Raw genomic sequence first — 16,385 nt, 5'->3', positions numbered from 1 at the left:
GAGGGGGTCATCCTGTTCCATTTATTTCCCTCACACTCCTCCAACCCAGTGGTCTACAGTCTAGCTACCTCACGTGTTCTCAGTTCCATTTCCTTCAGTAGGTTTGGGTTTCTACCATCTCACCTCATAATCAGAATCTCTCGGTTTTGCCAGGAATCTTCTTCTAACATGCACCAAGGACCTTTCCTAGGACACAGCATAAGCCTTGAATTTTGTGAGCGGGAAGAATCTCATTTGCTCCCTTATCCATGCTGACATTTGCCCCTGCTCTTTCAGATTTACTACTGGAAGGCACAGAGTTCGTCTAAGAGAAACAGACGCCATCTTGAGAAAAAGATCCTCACTTTCCAGGGAAGCAAGACTCATGGCATGCTGCCTGGCCTGGAGCCCTTCAGCCACTACACACTGAACGTCCGTGTGGTCAACGGGAAAGGGGAGGGCCCGGCCAGCCCCGACAGAGTCTTTACTACTCCAGAAGGAGGTAGGGGGCGGACGTGACTCAGATCTTAGGACATTCGGCGCCTCCTGAGAGACTTTGCCTGACAGAAGGGGCCCCACAAAGGTGTAGTTCAGCTCATATGTGTGGCCAGAGGGTACGTGGGAGGCTGCCCCGAGCTCCCCTTTCCTGACTAAAGTTTTTCTACACACTTAGTCAGACGGCCCCAAACCTTGCTACTTTGATGTTTATTTGGGTCATTAACTTTCTGACCTGAAGGGAGTTCTGCAACTTCTCTAAGCCTCATGTTCCTTCATCTGAAAAGCATGAGCACTGATGTGCTAACCTAAGAAAAACACCAGGAAGACAAATAATCCTGTCAGTTGTAGTTGACTTCTTTCCCGGTGCACCTTCATCATTGCTGCTGAAGTTGAGCCAAGGTAGAAGGTTGGAAGTCTTGTCAAAATGGGTTGCAAAGAGAAGGAAAAGTTTTGCAAGAAGGGGCCATTGGAAGGGGAGAGGGAGGGAAGATCAAATATTCATCAATGCAGAGTTGGGCACGAGGAGTTTGGGCACAGGGACACGGGAGCCTAGCAGGTGAGGGAGAGAAGGACAGCGGAGTAAGAAAGGCAAGGATTCACCCATTTGAATTTTGCTTCAAGCTCATAATTTAAAGTGAGCCAGATAACTTCTGTGGATTCCTTAGGTCTTTTTGATACAAGTAGTTCAACAGCAAAATGGGTCCTGGCTCCTTTGAAGGGCTCGCGATGTTGGCACCTGACCAACATTCTCTGAGGGTCATCCTGCATCCCAGCTCCCGTCCTATGACAATTGCTTGTCCCCGGGCCATTGCTCCTTCAGAGGTTAAGACCTCTTCCTCTCAAGGCTTTCTTAGTGAGACCTCACACGGCTCCTTGAGATGGTTCAAGGAAGGTGTCATGGTAGAGATGACCGGTGAGTTAAAGGTTAAAGAAGAGAGGAGGTAGTGTGCCCACCAGTCACAATGGTACAAAGCATCATGGCTCCTTCGGGGAACTGGAAGTTGTGTAGCCAGGAATAGTGAGGAAAGAGAGGAAGGTCAGCGAAGGGGGACCCATACCATGAATGGACCTACATGCTATGGACATTAACCTGTAAGCCGGAGGCTCTTCACCTGAAGACTGTAGTCTCCTGGGGGGGGGGGGGCGGTCAGTGGGTTTAAGGAGTTCCACAAACCCCCAACTTTATATACAATATGTGTTTATTTCTCTGGAGAGGGTTTTTGGCTATCGCCAGATTCTGAGATGAGGGGCTTGGGGAAGCGGAGAACTATGTGCCAGGACTCTTCCAGGCCCAGGCAAAGGCCACCGAGGGCCCGAAGTGGGGAAGTGGTGGAGGGAAAGTCGGGAATGGATGTGGTTGAGACATACGAGGTAGAACTGACAGGATGTAGTGTCCCTGGAGATGGAGGAAATGAGGCAGAGGTGGAAGTTCGGGTTGACTCCTGGGTTTCTGGCGAAAGTGACGGGAGAGATAAGGGGTGCCATTAAGGGACCTTGGAAATATGGTGGATGCATAGAGGAGTGTGAGGGAGAGCCGCCTCATCCATCACCCTCATGAGGAAGTGAATAAAAGAAGACCGTGCGCGTGTCCTCTGGTCATCTGCCAGCCTTTGCCATAGAGAACCTGACACCCTGCGGGTCGTCCTCAGAGCCGGGGGGTGGGGGGCATGGGGAGCAGTCTGCCAGCGCCCGGCTTTTGTCCACCGCCACGAGACTCTGGGCGTCTGTCAGCTCTCCGGATGAGAACCACTCTGCACCTGGGCAGGCTGGCTCACGCCCAGAGCCCAGCAGGCAGGGTGTTCTGGCTGTTTGGGGACACCTGGTTTGTCGGAGAAAACAGTTCTTAATAGCCCAGAACACAGCTGTGTCTACTCCAAGGTCTGGTTAGAATAGATTCATTTAGTCACCAGTTTGCTTTTATTAAGACACCATTCACAAAACAAGTACCATCTCCTTTAAAAATACCGGTTTGGATCCATCTAGAGGCAAAGTCTTTATGTATTTTGGAGGATGACTTGGATGAATCTGAATGGAAATGATGAGGAAAAGGAGGAAGAGAATAGCTGGGCGGGTTCTCGCCGTGGCTTTCTGGGAGTGCAGTGTTGGCTGCATCGGGAGCGAGAGTGAGTTACAGAAAACCTCGGTGACTGAGGCGAACGTGTTACAGCATGTCCCCTGAATACACTTTGAAACATCCAAAAACCCTTTTGTTGACTCTGCGTTCTCACTCTAAGTCCCCAGTGCTCCGTCCTCTTTGAAGATTGTTAACCCGACGCTAGACTCCCTCACTCTGGAATGGGACCCCCCGAGCCGCCCGAATGGCATTTTGACTGAATACACCTTAAAATATCAGCCAAGTAAGTTATTGGGAGAAGGAAAGGGAGGAATATGGCTTCACAAGGAAAAAAACTTAGCTGTTTTCTTAAAAGACAAACTGGTTATTTCTTTAGCATTGTAGAATATACACATAGACCTTCCCATGATGGTTCTAGAAGGAACTTCACATCAGATTTTCTAAAGACATACATGCTATAGAAAATCAAGCAGCTCTAGAATCCTACCACCTTTGAGCGTGGGGTGGATGCCATTGTTAGATTAGGTAGGCGTTAGTTATCTGTAACTGGAAAATGGTAAAAAGAAAGAAAGGAGGGAGGGAAGAAAGGGAGGAAGGAAGGGGTTCTTTTGGCATGAGGCCTCTGAGGACAAGTTTGGGATTATCAGTACCTGACACCACCGGCCAAAACACAGAGAAAAGAGATGCTGTTGGAATTCAGCCGTAAAATTCCCCTCGCTTATCAACGGGTGGGGAATCTTTTTCCCCCTGTTTGCGATCGTGTCGGAGTTGTAAACGGCTAATGACAGTTACAGTAGGCAAGGAGCGAAGAGGATTATACAGGGAATGTAATCCAAGTTCCACATTTTTGCTTGACGCATTCATTTATAATAGTACTCCTATAGAAGGGGCACCTGGTGGCTCAGTGGGTTAACGCCTCTGCCTTTGGTTCGGGTCATGATCTCAGGGTCCTGGGATCAAGTCCCTCACCGGGTTCTCTGCTCAGTGGGGAGAGAGCTTTTTTCCTCTGCTTCCTCCTCTCTCTCTCTATCTGCCTGCCTCTCTGCCTCCTTGTGATCTCCGTCAAATAAATTTTTTAAAAAATAGTATTCCTATAGCAATTAATGAGGGATGCACTTCTCTTTTACTTCTTGTTGCCAGTTAACAGCACCCACGAGTTGGGACCGCTGGTGGATCTGAAAATTCCTGCCAACAAGACTCGGTGGACTTTAAAAAATTTAAATTTCAGCACGCGGTATAAGTTTTATTTCTATGCACAAACAGCAGCAGGATCAGGAAGTCAAATAACAGAGGAGGCAGTGACAAGCGTGGATGAAGGTAAGATGGGTATGTATAAAATTCACGTAACTCTAAGTGTTACGAGACCCGAGTCCTCCCCCCGAGTGTATGCCTTCTTTTTCCTTCTTCCCACGGAGAATCCATCTAACCCAACTGATGCAAACACTTGTTTGTAAACTCCCATCCTGACATCGATAGAGTCAAGCACATGCACACATCCACGCACATCCTTATGCAAATAAATAGATGTCCTTCTGGTTCTGGTCTCAGGTCACCAGAAGATAGTATGCTAGGCCACACACTGGCTGAGGGTTTCTAGCGAGGAATACGAAACTGTTACAAAATAGGGCATTTACTTTGTGTTTGGGCACAGGACTTTGTATTTTGGTATGCCGTCTGGTACCAGGAAAGCAAAATAGTCTCATCAGAGTACCAAGAAAAGGAATGAATACTTATTTTGAAAAGAATTTCAGTTCAGTGAAAATGTTCAAACATTTAAAGAAGATTTTCTGATTTTGCATGTCGCCAAATCGTAGAATTACTTGAGGGTTATGTGTTTGATTTTCTTCCTTAGCATGAGGAATTGACATTTCTACCCACAAATGGGTTTGAATAGGTTTGACATACCCAAAGCCTTGTTTCATAAAAGGAAAATATGAATAATGCACCTTAAGGCATGTGTGGATTTGGTTGCTGTTTAAGGTTGGGGACACCAGTGTATCTTGGTCCCCGTACCTGACCCTTCATTCTTCTTGCATGCTTTGGCATTTTAATAAGTGTTTTTATATCGCTTTACATGCTCATGGGTGTGTTACATCTAACTATATAGTGTCCTATTTCTGTTTCCCTTCATTAAAGCTGGTATTCCTCCACCTGATGTAGGTGCAGGCAAAGGTAAAATCATTCATCTGCATGACTTTATACATGTGTGAAATTTGCAATGTTAAACATGGCGAAGTGCAGCATGGGTTAAAAAAAAAAAAAGATACAAAATGAGCTTTCAAACACGAAACAGAAGGGAAAATCTTCATAGATCTTGGCTCAAAAATTCATGTCTAGTCGTTTCCATAAAGAGAAAGCCACACACTGAATTCTGCTAACCCTTCTTCACAAGACCCAGCCCCGGTGCAGACCCTCATCTTCACATTTAATGACGGGATTGGGGCTGGATCAGACAGGACCCAAACTGCGGAGTGTCACAGATCCTCTCTCTGGCCACACCACATGCTCAGGGTTCAGAAATATGCGTCCTGCGCTGCCAACGGCCTGTAAGAACTAGGATCAGCCAAACTCTCCATTCTCGTCTGATTGAGCCCTGCTCCATGTACACACAGTGTACTCTTTGCTGACGTGACACCACACCGTCTGTTTGGTGTTTCTGCTTAGTGATGCCCCCTAACTGTCCTGGGACCCACAGTCCCCCCCCCCCCAACCAGGATCCCTGCCAGCAAGCCTTGCTGTCAACCTACATGTTCTACCCAGTTGTGTGAATCCATCCTGTCTTCACCATGAGGGCACGTGTCTCTTTCCTTGGGGCATAGTGTTGTAGTACGTTTGTTCTCCTTTGTTTTTCTCAGCTTGTCGGGTGAGGAAGGTATGTCGGGAGAGCAGTGCTTGAATCCCCTGGGATAGGTCTTCCCCCCGAGGCAGTCCCGAAGATCTCTCTCCATCTTTGGCCCTTGGCTATTGGTTGATCTGTTAGCTTTTTCAAGAGCTGTGAGACTCGACACAGGGCACCGTCTCCCTGTGGAGTGCCTCTGGCGAGGGGTGGTCTTGGACTTTGACAGACAGGGTACTAACAGGCATGAAGAAGAAAACCAAGAGAAAGAAGTGCCTTGAGTGAAATTCCTCAGATATTGTGTGGGGAGGTCTAATTCAGATTTTTATTTATTTATTACTTTTATTTAAGAAATCTGCTTCTATTTATAGCTTTGGTAAATGATAAGCTGTAGGTCAGCTAGATTTTGAAGAACGATAGCCACGTTCAGTAATCTTAATAGTGGGATCTGTGTACGTTTAACTTGAGAGAACGAGGCTGTGGAAATTCCCAATTTCCACAGTGTTGTAGAAAGATCGATGCCTCCCCTTTCCATGTGTGCGCCTTGCCTGGCTTAATTAGATCTCAATTAAAGTCCTTGGTTGTGTTACAATAATTCCCTGCTCTGTTCCCCTGGTAACCTTTCACTGAAGCATTCCATAGAAAGCCTGGCCTCCTTCCCCAAGCCGTGGACGTGCCCCCGGGCTCTGCCCAGAGTCAGTAGCCCCCATTAATTGTGCTGTAAGAGGGCGGTCTGTGAGGGAGCCTGCATTTCCCACTGACTTGCCGCCTTAGAAGATGGCATGCATTCACTGGGGGAAAAAAAAAAAAATTATCCACTGATGTTAATGAATTAAAACCAATTAAGAGAAATCCTTATTAAAATAGTTTAGGTTGTACCATTTAATGTTACTAAATTGGATTGCAAGTTACTTATGAGGATAAAGATAAGCAAAAATGGACTGTCAGAAGGTTCACGAAGCCCCTGATGCTGATTTCGGGCATCTCAGATAAGAAGAGAAATAGGGGTTAAGTGATTTTTAAAAACCTAACCCTAACCTTATTTTCTACATTGCTTCTTTTAATAGTGCACTAGTCATTGAACATCATTTGTATAAAGTGAGGGCAAATGCCTGAAAGACTTTTTAACTGCTCAAGAAATAATTTGTCATCCTGGGTTTTCTTTCCTTAAAAGTATCTCTTTTTTGGAGCACAGAATGATTTCTGTTCTCTTTCTTTTTCTTCTCCATACAGTTTATAGATACTCCCTGAGAGAGGAGAAAAAGGAAAGTTCTCTATGATTCTGCTAAATTTTTCTATTTTTATGATTTTTCACTTTTTCTTTATAAGAGGATGAAAGAATCCGAGATGGCTCGCTGAGAAAAACCAGGTGTAATATCCTCAGCTCTGGGGATATCGGCCCCTCGTGGCTTCAGTTATCTCTGATCGGAGGAGGAAAGAGATGCATCCGAGTGTACATTTTTTTTTAATTTTTCTTACAGATTTTAAGAGATGTTAATGAAACCCAAACTTACAAATATGGAATTGTAAAAGGAGCATTTAAACCACTAAGTAGAATCCAGAACAATCCAGTGGCTATCCTGGGCCATACTCACCCCCTCCCTTGCCATGCCTCAGTTGGGCATGGACACACTCCTGAGATCCTTAGGAATCACTTATCTGGATCCATGTCCTCGTTCAGGTAAAGCCTTCAGTGTCTGTGTAGGAATCGTAGTTGTTTAGGGGCATTTGTGCAATTTTTGTGTCCCTTTAAGTAATTTCAGGGTCTGGGATTCTAGAGCATCAACCTGTGAAGGCACCTGTAGAAATGATCTGGAAACACATAGCCAATGGGTTTGCATTCTGGGCCAGTGTTGCTGATGGATGGACACTGCTTTACCCAAGCCTTTACTTGGGACCAACCATCAGAACACTCTTGGGAGGTGACCAGTTGGGGTACAGGAATAGGGAGGACTAACAGGTCAAGGACAGAGCAGAGCTGGGCACCGAGGGGCTGGTGAAGAACCGTCTCCGTGTGTAATTACCACACCAGAGTTCTCCCACCACTACCGATGCAGTCAAGAAACAAGGAACAGCTGAAAAAGATGTAAACAAAAATCAAGTTTTAAGTTTGGCCAGAACAACAGCAACAAGATGACTATAACAAATTCCATCAGTTCAACAGCTAAGGTCTATCTACCCCATAAAATGCACCAGCCTTTTTAAGGCACTGTGTACCAGGACAGTAAGACAGACCTTGTCTTTGATATGCTTAAAATGGGACCGCTGAGACCAACACATTAAAAATAAATAGTAAAATAAAGAGTAAAAATAGGGGCACCTGGATGGCTCAGTTGGTGGAGCAACCAAGTCTTGGTTTTGGCTCAGGTTGTGATCTCATGGGTTGTGGGATCGAGACCCATGTCAGGCTGGCTGATCTTGCTCTGCCCCTCCCCCCACTCACCCTCTCTTGCTCTCTCTCAAATACATAAATAAAAAGAAGAGTAAAAATAGAAGCTAAACTAGTAATTTGAACAATATTTTATCTAAGCATAGAAGAGTTGAACTGTTTGTTTTGCCCAAAAGGATCACGAAAAATTTCATGTAAATAGTAATATTGAACTGGCCCTTAATAGATAAATTTGGACAGATGAGTCAGGGGACTGAGGTGCATAAATTCTTGGTAGGAGGCATAAGCAAAGGCATGGGCTTTGAAAATCCACAGGATGTTTCAGTTTTACCCAGAGATGTGACCAAAGAGGAAGGTGAAGCCAGATATGAATGATCATTAAGGACCACGAATGTCTTGCTAAGGAAAGAGTGTTTACCTGTGTGCAGAAGCGAGCCATCCATGTTTCAAACATGGAGAGATAGGATCACATACTTAGTTCAGGAAGCTAAAATGCAGGTAGCTACACGGAAGGGATCTACAAAGAAAGACTTAGAGTAAGGAGAGAGATGAGAGGCAGCTTTTGCAGAAAGCCCCAGTGAGAAACGACATTCATAGTCCCTTGGCTGGCACGTCCAGAAAGTGGATGAGTGGAGGGTAAAACAAGGAACACTGGAATTCTCTGTGATAAAAGTATGATCTCTTCTCTGGCTGGCTTTAGGAATAAGCTAAATGCTCTTCCGTTGGAAGTATCTCCCTGTGCTTCTGCCTTGACATCTCCCATCAATACACCAAGACAAATTCCTCAGCTTTATGATTCCAGAATTTCTTAAAAGAAAATCTATGTTTTGCCTGGGATCTTTACCACTGATGTTTTACGTATGTGTTTGTATTTACTGTCTCTTTTGACTGATCATATTCCTCTCATTATGTACTGCTTTAAGAGGAAAACCTCAGGTGATAAAATCAAATAGGTCCACAGAAAAGAACCCTACATAATTCCATAATCAGCTTCGCTCTCTGCTTTTTCCCACCCTTCGCACAGGGGGGTACCTGAGGTCAAGTGCATCATTTCATTTCTTTAATAGAACTCACTCAACTTTTTTTTTTTAAGAATTTATTTGAGAGAGCAAGTGAGCATGAGAAGGGGGAGCAGCAGAGGGAGAGGGAGAAGCAGACTCCCTGCTGAGCAGGGAGCCCGATGTGGGGCTCGATCCAAGAATCATGACCTGAGCCGAAGTCAGATGCCTAACTGAGCCACCCAGGTGCCCAGAAGTTACTCAACCTATGACAGGGTTACATCCCCATAAACCCATATTAGTCAAAAATACTCGAGTAGTAAATGCATTCAGTGCATCTAACTTACCGAAACTGGCTTAGCCCAGCCTACCTTACAGCCTACCTTACAGCCTACCTCAGAACACTTACATTAGCCTACAGTTGGACAAAAACATCTAACACAAAGCCTATTTGATAAGGAAATGTTAATTTTCCCATGTAATTCATTGAATACTGCACTGAAAGTGCAAACAGAATGTTGTGTGGGTACGGGCTGGTTGTGAGCGTACGGTGGCTGGCTCCCCACCCAGCATCGTGAGAGTCTCATCCCACAAATCCACTAGACCCAAAAGAGATCAGATTTCACAGTGTGGTTTCTACTGAACACTCCCTGCTTTCACGCCATTGTAAAGTCAAAAAATCTAAAGTCGAATGATCGTTAAGTCGGTGACCATCTGTACCTCTCTTTCTGATCCTAAGAAATTCTATTTCATTAAGTTAATTCCAGGAGAGACCTTTAGCTTCCAAATTCTATAACATAATTGGGAATTTAATCTTAGAGTAAGTCAGCCCTTGGAAACCTGATTTACTATCTGAGGGCATTTTCTCTGGGATAATACACTGATCTTGTTTTTGTGACTACCCAAGTTAACATATCTGTAAATAGGTCATTTTTAGTTGAGACCATTGTGAGAAGGTTGAAGAATGGTCAGCTTCAGAGAGCCAAGTAATGTCCTTTATTGGCTATAGGTGTCACCTTTACTCAGTAGTAGGCATAGGGTGTCGCATCATGTCCCTAATTTGGTGCTTAAAGAAGCCATTTAGGTTGTACTACAATTTTCCAGAATGTGACATTGTAATAACCACTTAGGTAAGATCATCTTACTCTCTGGGGTGGGTCACACTTCTTTGATTTCTTCTTTTCAAGTTTCTGATAAGCATATTTGACAGGTCTTTTTGCAGCTTCTCTTCTGGTGTGTTCTAACCATCCAACAATCCCGAAAGCAGGTGTTCCTCCCCAGGAGTTCCTGAACTCCCCATGGGCAGGCTCTTAGAGAAGTCTGTGACTCACAACAGGTCAGAAGCCACTGGTCCAAGTAGCATAACACAAAGTCTTTAAAGACCCACCCTGGGCTGTTCAGTAGAACTAAGAAACAGCTGCCTAGTATTGGGGTTGACCTTGCAGGAAGATTCTACTACCTCTGCCCCCAGCATTGCTCAGCCACTCCCCTCCCTGCCCCACATCGGTAAGTGAGGGCTCAGGATTCCTGTGACTGTATCTAATGGACAACAGTTTACATCATTTGGGACCCACAGCACAGAACTCATCGATCTGGATATTGTACATCATTATTCCTGATTATTCATTCACATCCTGTTGCTGCTTTTATAAATAACCCTTTCTGGCACAGAAGTGAAATATGAGTGAGCCCTAAATTTTGGCAATAAATCTAATTCAGTTTTATTTGCACAGTCTCAGAGGACTTCCTCTTAGTTTATATTCTTGTGTTGGACCCTCCAGATCGATTGCTTGTTTGTTTTATTCCTCTGTCATGTGTTTATCTTAAACCATAAATCCCGGGATCGGGAAACTTACTGCCACAGCAGCGGAGACCAGGGCCCGTGTCAGCTGGGAGTTGGAGGAGCCAGAGCCTGTGAACTTTTATCTTGAATACGATGTGGCTGGCAGTAAGAAACAATTTCATTGCCTGGTTGTTAATTTGGGGGCTGCATTTTAAAAGAGTAAGAATATTTTTAAGGCTTTACTGTGGGTCATTCTGAAAAATAACTTGATCCAATTAAATGAATCCTGTTTATCTAAAAAAAATTCTAGTGAACCGAACCATCAAACTATATGTTGTATACATCACTGGGAGTCTCTCTTGTTCCTGTTATTCAAAACAAGGGCATACTATGTTCTGTTGCATAGGTTATTTTCATGTCTTGGTACTTAAAACTGCTCTATACCCACAACATGTAAACAAGAGTAAGGCAGCCAAAATTGTGTTTGTCAGTACAAGTAGGAAGGAAGAACAGTCTGTTCAAATTGGACTTTGGGGTAGCAACAATTAAACTGACTAGTCATTATACCTGTACTACCCAACAGAATTTGATCAGATATTGCAGAACAATAACACTTGGAGGGAGCATCCATTATGTCTCCATGTTTAATGCATTCCCTAGTCTAGCACCAGTGTCCCTGTCCACGCCCACCAGGAGGTGGAGCAGCTTTTATTTTCAGGGGTTGATGAAAACCCGGGGCCCCTCCCCAGTGCAGCATCTCCGTATGGAATAAACTGGGTGGCCAATGAATGTTTGTGACAACATGTTTAATGCTGTCCAACTTTCTGTTCAGGCCTTTATCATGCAAATAAATATTTTTAGAAGTAACTATTCCTTTAGGAAAGTGAATACTCGGGAGAGGTTGTATCTACAACTTGGACAAACTTGAAAGCATTTAAGTGGGGCGCCTGGGTGGCTCAGTCTTTAAGTGTCTACAGCTGGGTCAGGTCCTGATTGCAGTGATTGAACCCTATGGCAGGCTCCCTGCTCCAGGGGAGTCTGCTTCTCCCTCTGACCCTCCCCCACTCATACTCGTCTCTCTGTGAAATAAATAAAATCTTAAAAAAAAAAAAAAAGAAAGCATTTAAGTTTACCAAAAGATTCATCTTCTGAGCCTCAAAAAACAATTCTTTCCATAGCTCACTTAAACTATTTAATGTAGAACAATTCTTTTCATAAAGATCATTAGAGAAACAATAATATCTAAGGCAAAGTGCAGAGAAAGAAGTTTCCTTTGCATTAAAAAGAAGATGTAATGCGGGCGCCTGGGTGGCTCAGCTCAGCCGCTGCCTTCGGCTCAGGTCATGATCTCAGGGTCCTGGGATCGAGTCCCGCATCGGGCTCTCTGCTCAGCAGGGAGCCTGCTTCCTCCTCTCTCTCTCTCTCTCTGCCTGCCTCTCTGCCTACTTGTGATCTCTCTCTGTCAAATAAATAAAAATAAAAAATCTTTAAAAAAAAAAAAAGAAGATGTAATGCAGTGGGATTGTCTACAATTAATATGCAATCTCTATATCCGGTCAGTTTTTCTTTGAGGACATTTTCATGTCATTTTCATTTCAGTTGATTTTTCTGGCATGGCTAGATTTATAACCATCTAAAAAGATAAACCTAAGCAGTCTAGATTTTGTCTTTAGCATATAAAGATTTTTTCTTGCTTGAAATGTTAAGGGACTTCCAGTTCCTCAAAATATTTAAATTTGTTGTTTTTGCAAAATTCCCATAGACAAAAAGAGTGGAGGTAAGAAATTGTAAATGGTTCTCAGAGCTTCTTTGAGTGGAATCGTCCGATGCCTGGAGCATAGAAGTTTTGAGTTGGTGCCGAGGGGACTTGGGTTTTGTGAGTTCAGAGGATGTGTTTGAGAGAGCCCCAGCTGGAGGCCGGGGCCTAGTGGAGTTGGGTTATGGATAGGACCATGAGGTCTTTCTGTGGGGCCCAGTTGGGTTGGGAGTTGGGGTTTTTAATTGTCTTTGGCTCTTATGTCAAATGGATTACAGAATCTGGTTGATCACCTTCTAATCATGGCATAGACTAAAACCATTACAAAAACAGATAGAAATGATTCTTAACTTACATTATTTCAGTAATTCAATTTTTCACATCCATTATCCATGTAAACTTTCTCTTGGAGTTAGGGTAATTTTCAAGATGCTTTTGAAGCTAGAATGACTCTTTGATAGAGTCACAATTTTTTATGTCACAAGGGACTATAATGGGGCACAACCCTGCCAGTCTAGTTAGACCACTGACGTAAAGATTATTATACTTAAATAAATGAGAAATTGTTCAAAGCAAGTATCTCACTGTAACCGCACCAAATCTGCCTGCGTGCCTAATTTTTGTTCTTTGAACGGTATCATACTACGCGACAAGTGATTGAAGTTTCTAAAATAAAGATACTGTTCATGTAAGATGCAAGAATATTCACACTAACTCGCGAGATGGAGAATAATCCCTGCTTCCCCACATAGAAGAAGGGCACATGGCACAGGCACACTCTGTGATTCTTCCGTCTGCTTTACTTCCGTTCTGTCGCCCTGTGCGTTCTTGAGAAGATGCTGCATTCGCTCTAGAACCTGCAGGCAAAATGCTTTTTGTGTGTGTCTTTCATGACACAAGACTTAGGATTTTCAAAGTCACTTAAAGCCATGCATCATATATAAGATCTACATCACCAGTGGTTTTAAAACAAGAAAGCAAAGGTAATCCTCAGTAACGTATCCAACCACATTTTAAGCTGTTTGTGAGTGAAAACTATTATGTTTAAAGAGAAAACCACTTCTCTGTAATTTTGTTCCTTGTGTTTTCACAACCGCATGTCGACAGAACTCTAGGAAAACACTGCGTTTGACTGAGAAGAGGAATTATCAAGTCAGACTTAGGATTACAGGGTGTTTTTTGTTAGCGATAATGGCTTTTCATTCCAAAATACGAAGAGCTCAGGGAGACGTTGTATCCACTGATAGCTGGCAGGCTGACAATAGTCCCAGCACTAGCATTTCATCAGCTCGAATCTCGACCGGGCAACTGGTTTCCAATGGCTGCTCTTGTTCGGTCCGTCCCACAATCCTACGGGGCGGGCAGTGTTCGTTCCTACCCAGGTGTCAGGTCAGTGCTGGAACGTGACGGAGCTGGAGTTGGAGGCTCAGCCTTCCAACACTGGAGGAGAGGCTCTCACGACACCCCCCTCCCCCGACGAGGGTCTCACGGAGCCCACGCCCTGGGGGAAACAGGTTGGAGTGACCACTTGGTTTGCCACTCGGTGTGTCTATCCAGCTGTTCTGGACTCCTGAAGGCTCCTGTGTCCACCTAGCCTGCAGCTCAAGCTCGAATTGGATTCTATCTATGACATCAAATGTGGCATTTTTTGTCCTTTTATGGGACAGAAGGAAAACCCTTTAGAAAAATTTTGTCCTCCAGTGTCATTATACCTACAATGTCGGTTGCAGCTGGCAGCTGGTTCAAGGCAGGCCGTCGTCACCGGCGAGCCGTTCTTATGTGCCAGCAATGGAGAGGTAGGACGAGGCCACAACCAGTTACTGTCACCTTTGAAACATAAATATAACCATGAAAAAGAGTAAGTCTTGATTAAATCCTTACTTAACATATGACTTCCAGGAGCAAATAGTGTTAATTCAATACTGGCTCCAAACTTTGGCCAAGGGAATGTTTTGCTCTTTCTATACATTTATAACTATTTTGATTCAACAGGAAATTTTTAGACTTAACAGAGTTTTCATCAATAGCCATTTATTCACTCTGTCCCTTCCATGTTGCTCTGTTATTCTAAGCATTTCTTCGGAGACCTATGACCACAGAGCACAGGTTAGCCAGTAGACAGCAAGCAATGTGCTGGTGGAACACTGGTTAAAACTGACTTCTAGGAAACAAAGCAGATTTTATTCCTCAGGCTTATTTCCTTTTTCCGTATTCTTTATATTTTTCTATTTGTTTAATTTATCACTTTATGGATTACTCAAGAAACACATGAACATCATTTTATTGTAAAGGTTTAAGTAAAGTGCAAATCCTCTTTAACTCTGCTACTCAATCCTACAAGTACCTGCCCAGTGAAACCCAAATTCAAAAAGAAAAACCCCCAACAGGCTTCAGTGTGCGTGTGTGTCTGTGTGCACATGTGTGTGCACATGCGTGTGCATGTGAGGCACAATGGTGGCCATGACTTGGGTTTGAATGTGTATCTGCAGTTAAGGTGGCTTCAGAGTGTCCTGGGAAGAGTTGAAGTCTCTCATAGTCATTCTGGGCTTTAGGTCCCTTCTTCTATGGATGAGAAGTTACGAAAAGTTATTTTACCCCCAATGCTTTTCTGGCTCAGTTTTGGCAAAAAGGCATACAACCAAAGACCATGTACAAATTTGAAGGAGGAAAAATATATTGCCAAGGAGTATGTGATGATGGACTTTCAAAATCCTTTGCCTGTCTCAGAATGAGAGTCCCTCTTGCCTTCTGTTTTTCCCAAAGACTTCTGCAGATTTGAGTTCTGGGCTTGTTTTCTGGAATCTGTGAGAGCGGTAGAGCATAATGGATAGTATCTTGGGAGTCGGACAGACTCCGTCCAACTCCAGCCATCGGGCAAGTTCTTTCTGTTCCCGGGGCGTGGGTTTGTTCCTGCTGCCCACCTCAAAGCATTGCTGTGAAGATTAAATCAGATGTTGCCCTCAGCACAGTGCCCAGCACATGGTAGGAGTTTCGGGATGTTAGCTCTCATAATCTCTGTCTTCCATCTCCATCATCATTGTCGTGATCAGGGTGTGTATGCGCCGGAGAGCACAGCCTGAACTCCTGCCTTGGTTGCATCTCGTCAGGATACAACTCAAACCCCTTGAATCAACGAGGCACCCATGGCCATCAAGAGCAAGGCTACTGACCCTTGATCAATAATCCAGAGGATGTATTTCCACCTCTCGTGTTATTTCTTAAACACACACACACACACACACATTCTTCACATCCTTCTTCATGCTTGATTTTAAGCATTTCACTTTTCTCCCTCTGCTTTGTGTGGAGGAAAATAAGGCAACGCGGTGCGATATTGGCCACGGAGGGCGGAAGCTGGGGTCTATGTAGCCATGTGTTACTGCATCCAGAGATCACATATAGCCAACCCAACCATGTTAAATGCACGCAGAAGAAACTCAGTCAAATTAAAAGCATGATATAGACATGCTTGTGAATCTAAAGAAGCAAACCTTTTACTCTGATCATGGTCAAAAGAAAAAAAATAAAGGCTTTAAAAAAAAAGTTCCATACTAATTTATTTAAACAAATCCTCATGGGCATGTCTGAATAGCCATTGATGCTGCACTTTGTCCCATTTGATTGATACTTTAGAATAATACCAGAAATGCTAATTACTCTGTGTTTTTCTTAGGAGATTTGCATATGGGAACTAGTTGAATAAGGGGCTTCACATTTATTGACTCAGAGAGAATAGATGAAGACAATGACTATGTATACATGTGAATGAGTATTTTCTCTTTAAGCTGGTCATTTATCCCAATAAGGATTCCACTGATCAAGACACCTTTCAAAGTCTTTTAAATGGATCCAAAGCAATATTGAATATTGAATATTGATCCTTTGAGGGTAAATTGGATTTTTCAGAAATTTCCAAAAATATTTTAGAACCAAGTCTTGTAAATGAGATGAATAACAAATCTAAGTTATGATTTAGGTACAAACTGAGATGCTATATAAAATAATAAGGCTGGCTACCTTATGTGGACAGGTTTCTTGGGTAGAAAGTTTTCTGTTTTAAAAGAAGATTTCC

General features: G+C 43.6%; 1 protein-coding gene across 22 annotated transcripts in view; it reads left to right on the top strand.

Moving 5' to 3' along the window:
* Positions 1-16,385, top strand: part of NRCAM (neuronal cell adhesion molecule) — a 267,938-nt gene that overhangs the window by 238,766 nt on the left and 12,787 nt on the right. For 8 of the 22 annotated variants that reach the window (XM_082691992.1, XM_082691989.1, XM_082691982.1 and 5 more), the window contains 4 exons: positions 277-481; positions 2,712-2,834; positions 3,692-3,877; positions 4,688-4,723. In XM_082691992.1, the coding sequence (XP_082548118.1) occupies positions 277-481; positions 2,712-2,834; positions 3,692-3,877; positions 4,688-4,723 (550 nt within the window). The remainder of the gene's footprint in view (positions 1-276; positions 482-2,711; positions 2,835-3,691; positions 3,878-4,687; positions 4,724-16,385) is intronic. The other 14 variants (XM_082691983.1, XM_082691991.1, XM_082691987.1 and 11 more) reach the window with 3 other exon arrangements.

Source organism: Mustela nivalis (assembly GCF_964662115.1).
Source record: "Mustela nivalis genome assembly, chromosome: 12".
NCBI lineage: Eukaryota > Metazoa > Chordata > Mammalia > Carnivora > Mustelidae > Mustela > Mustela nivalis.
This window is presented reverse-complemented; position numbering and strand designations above follow the sequence as displayed.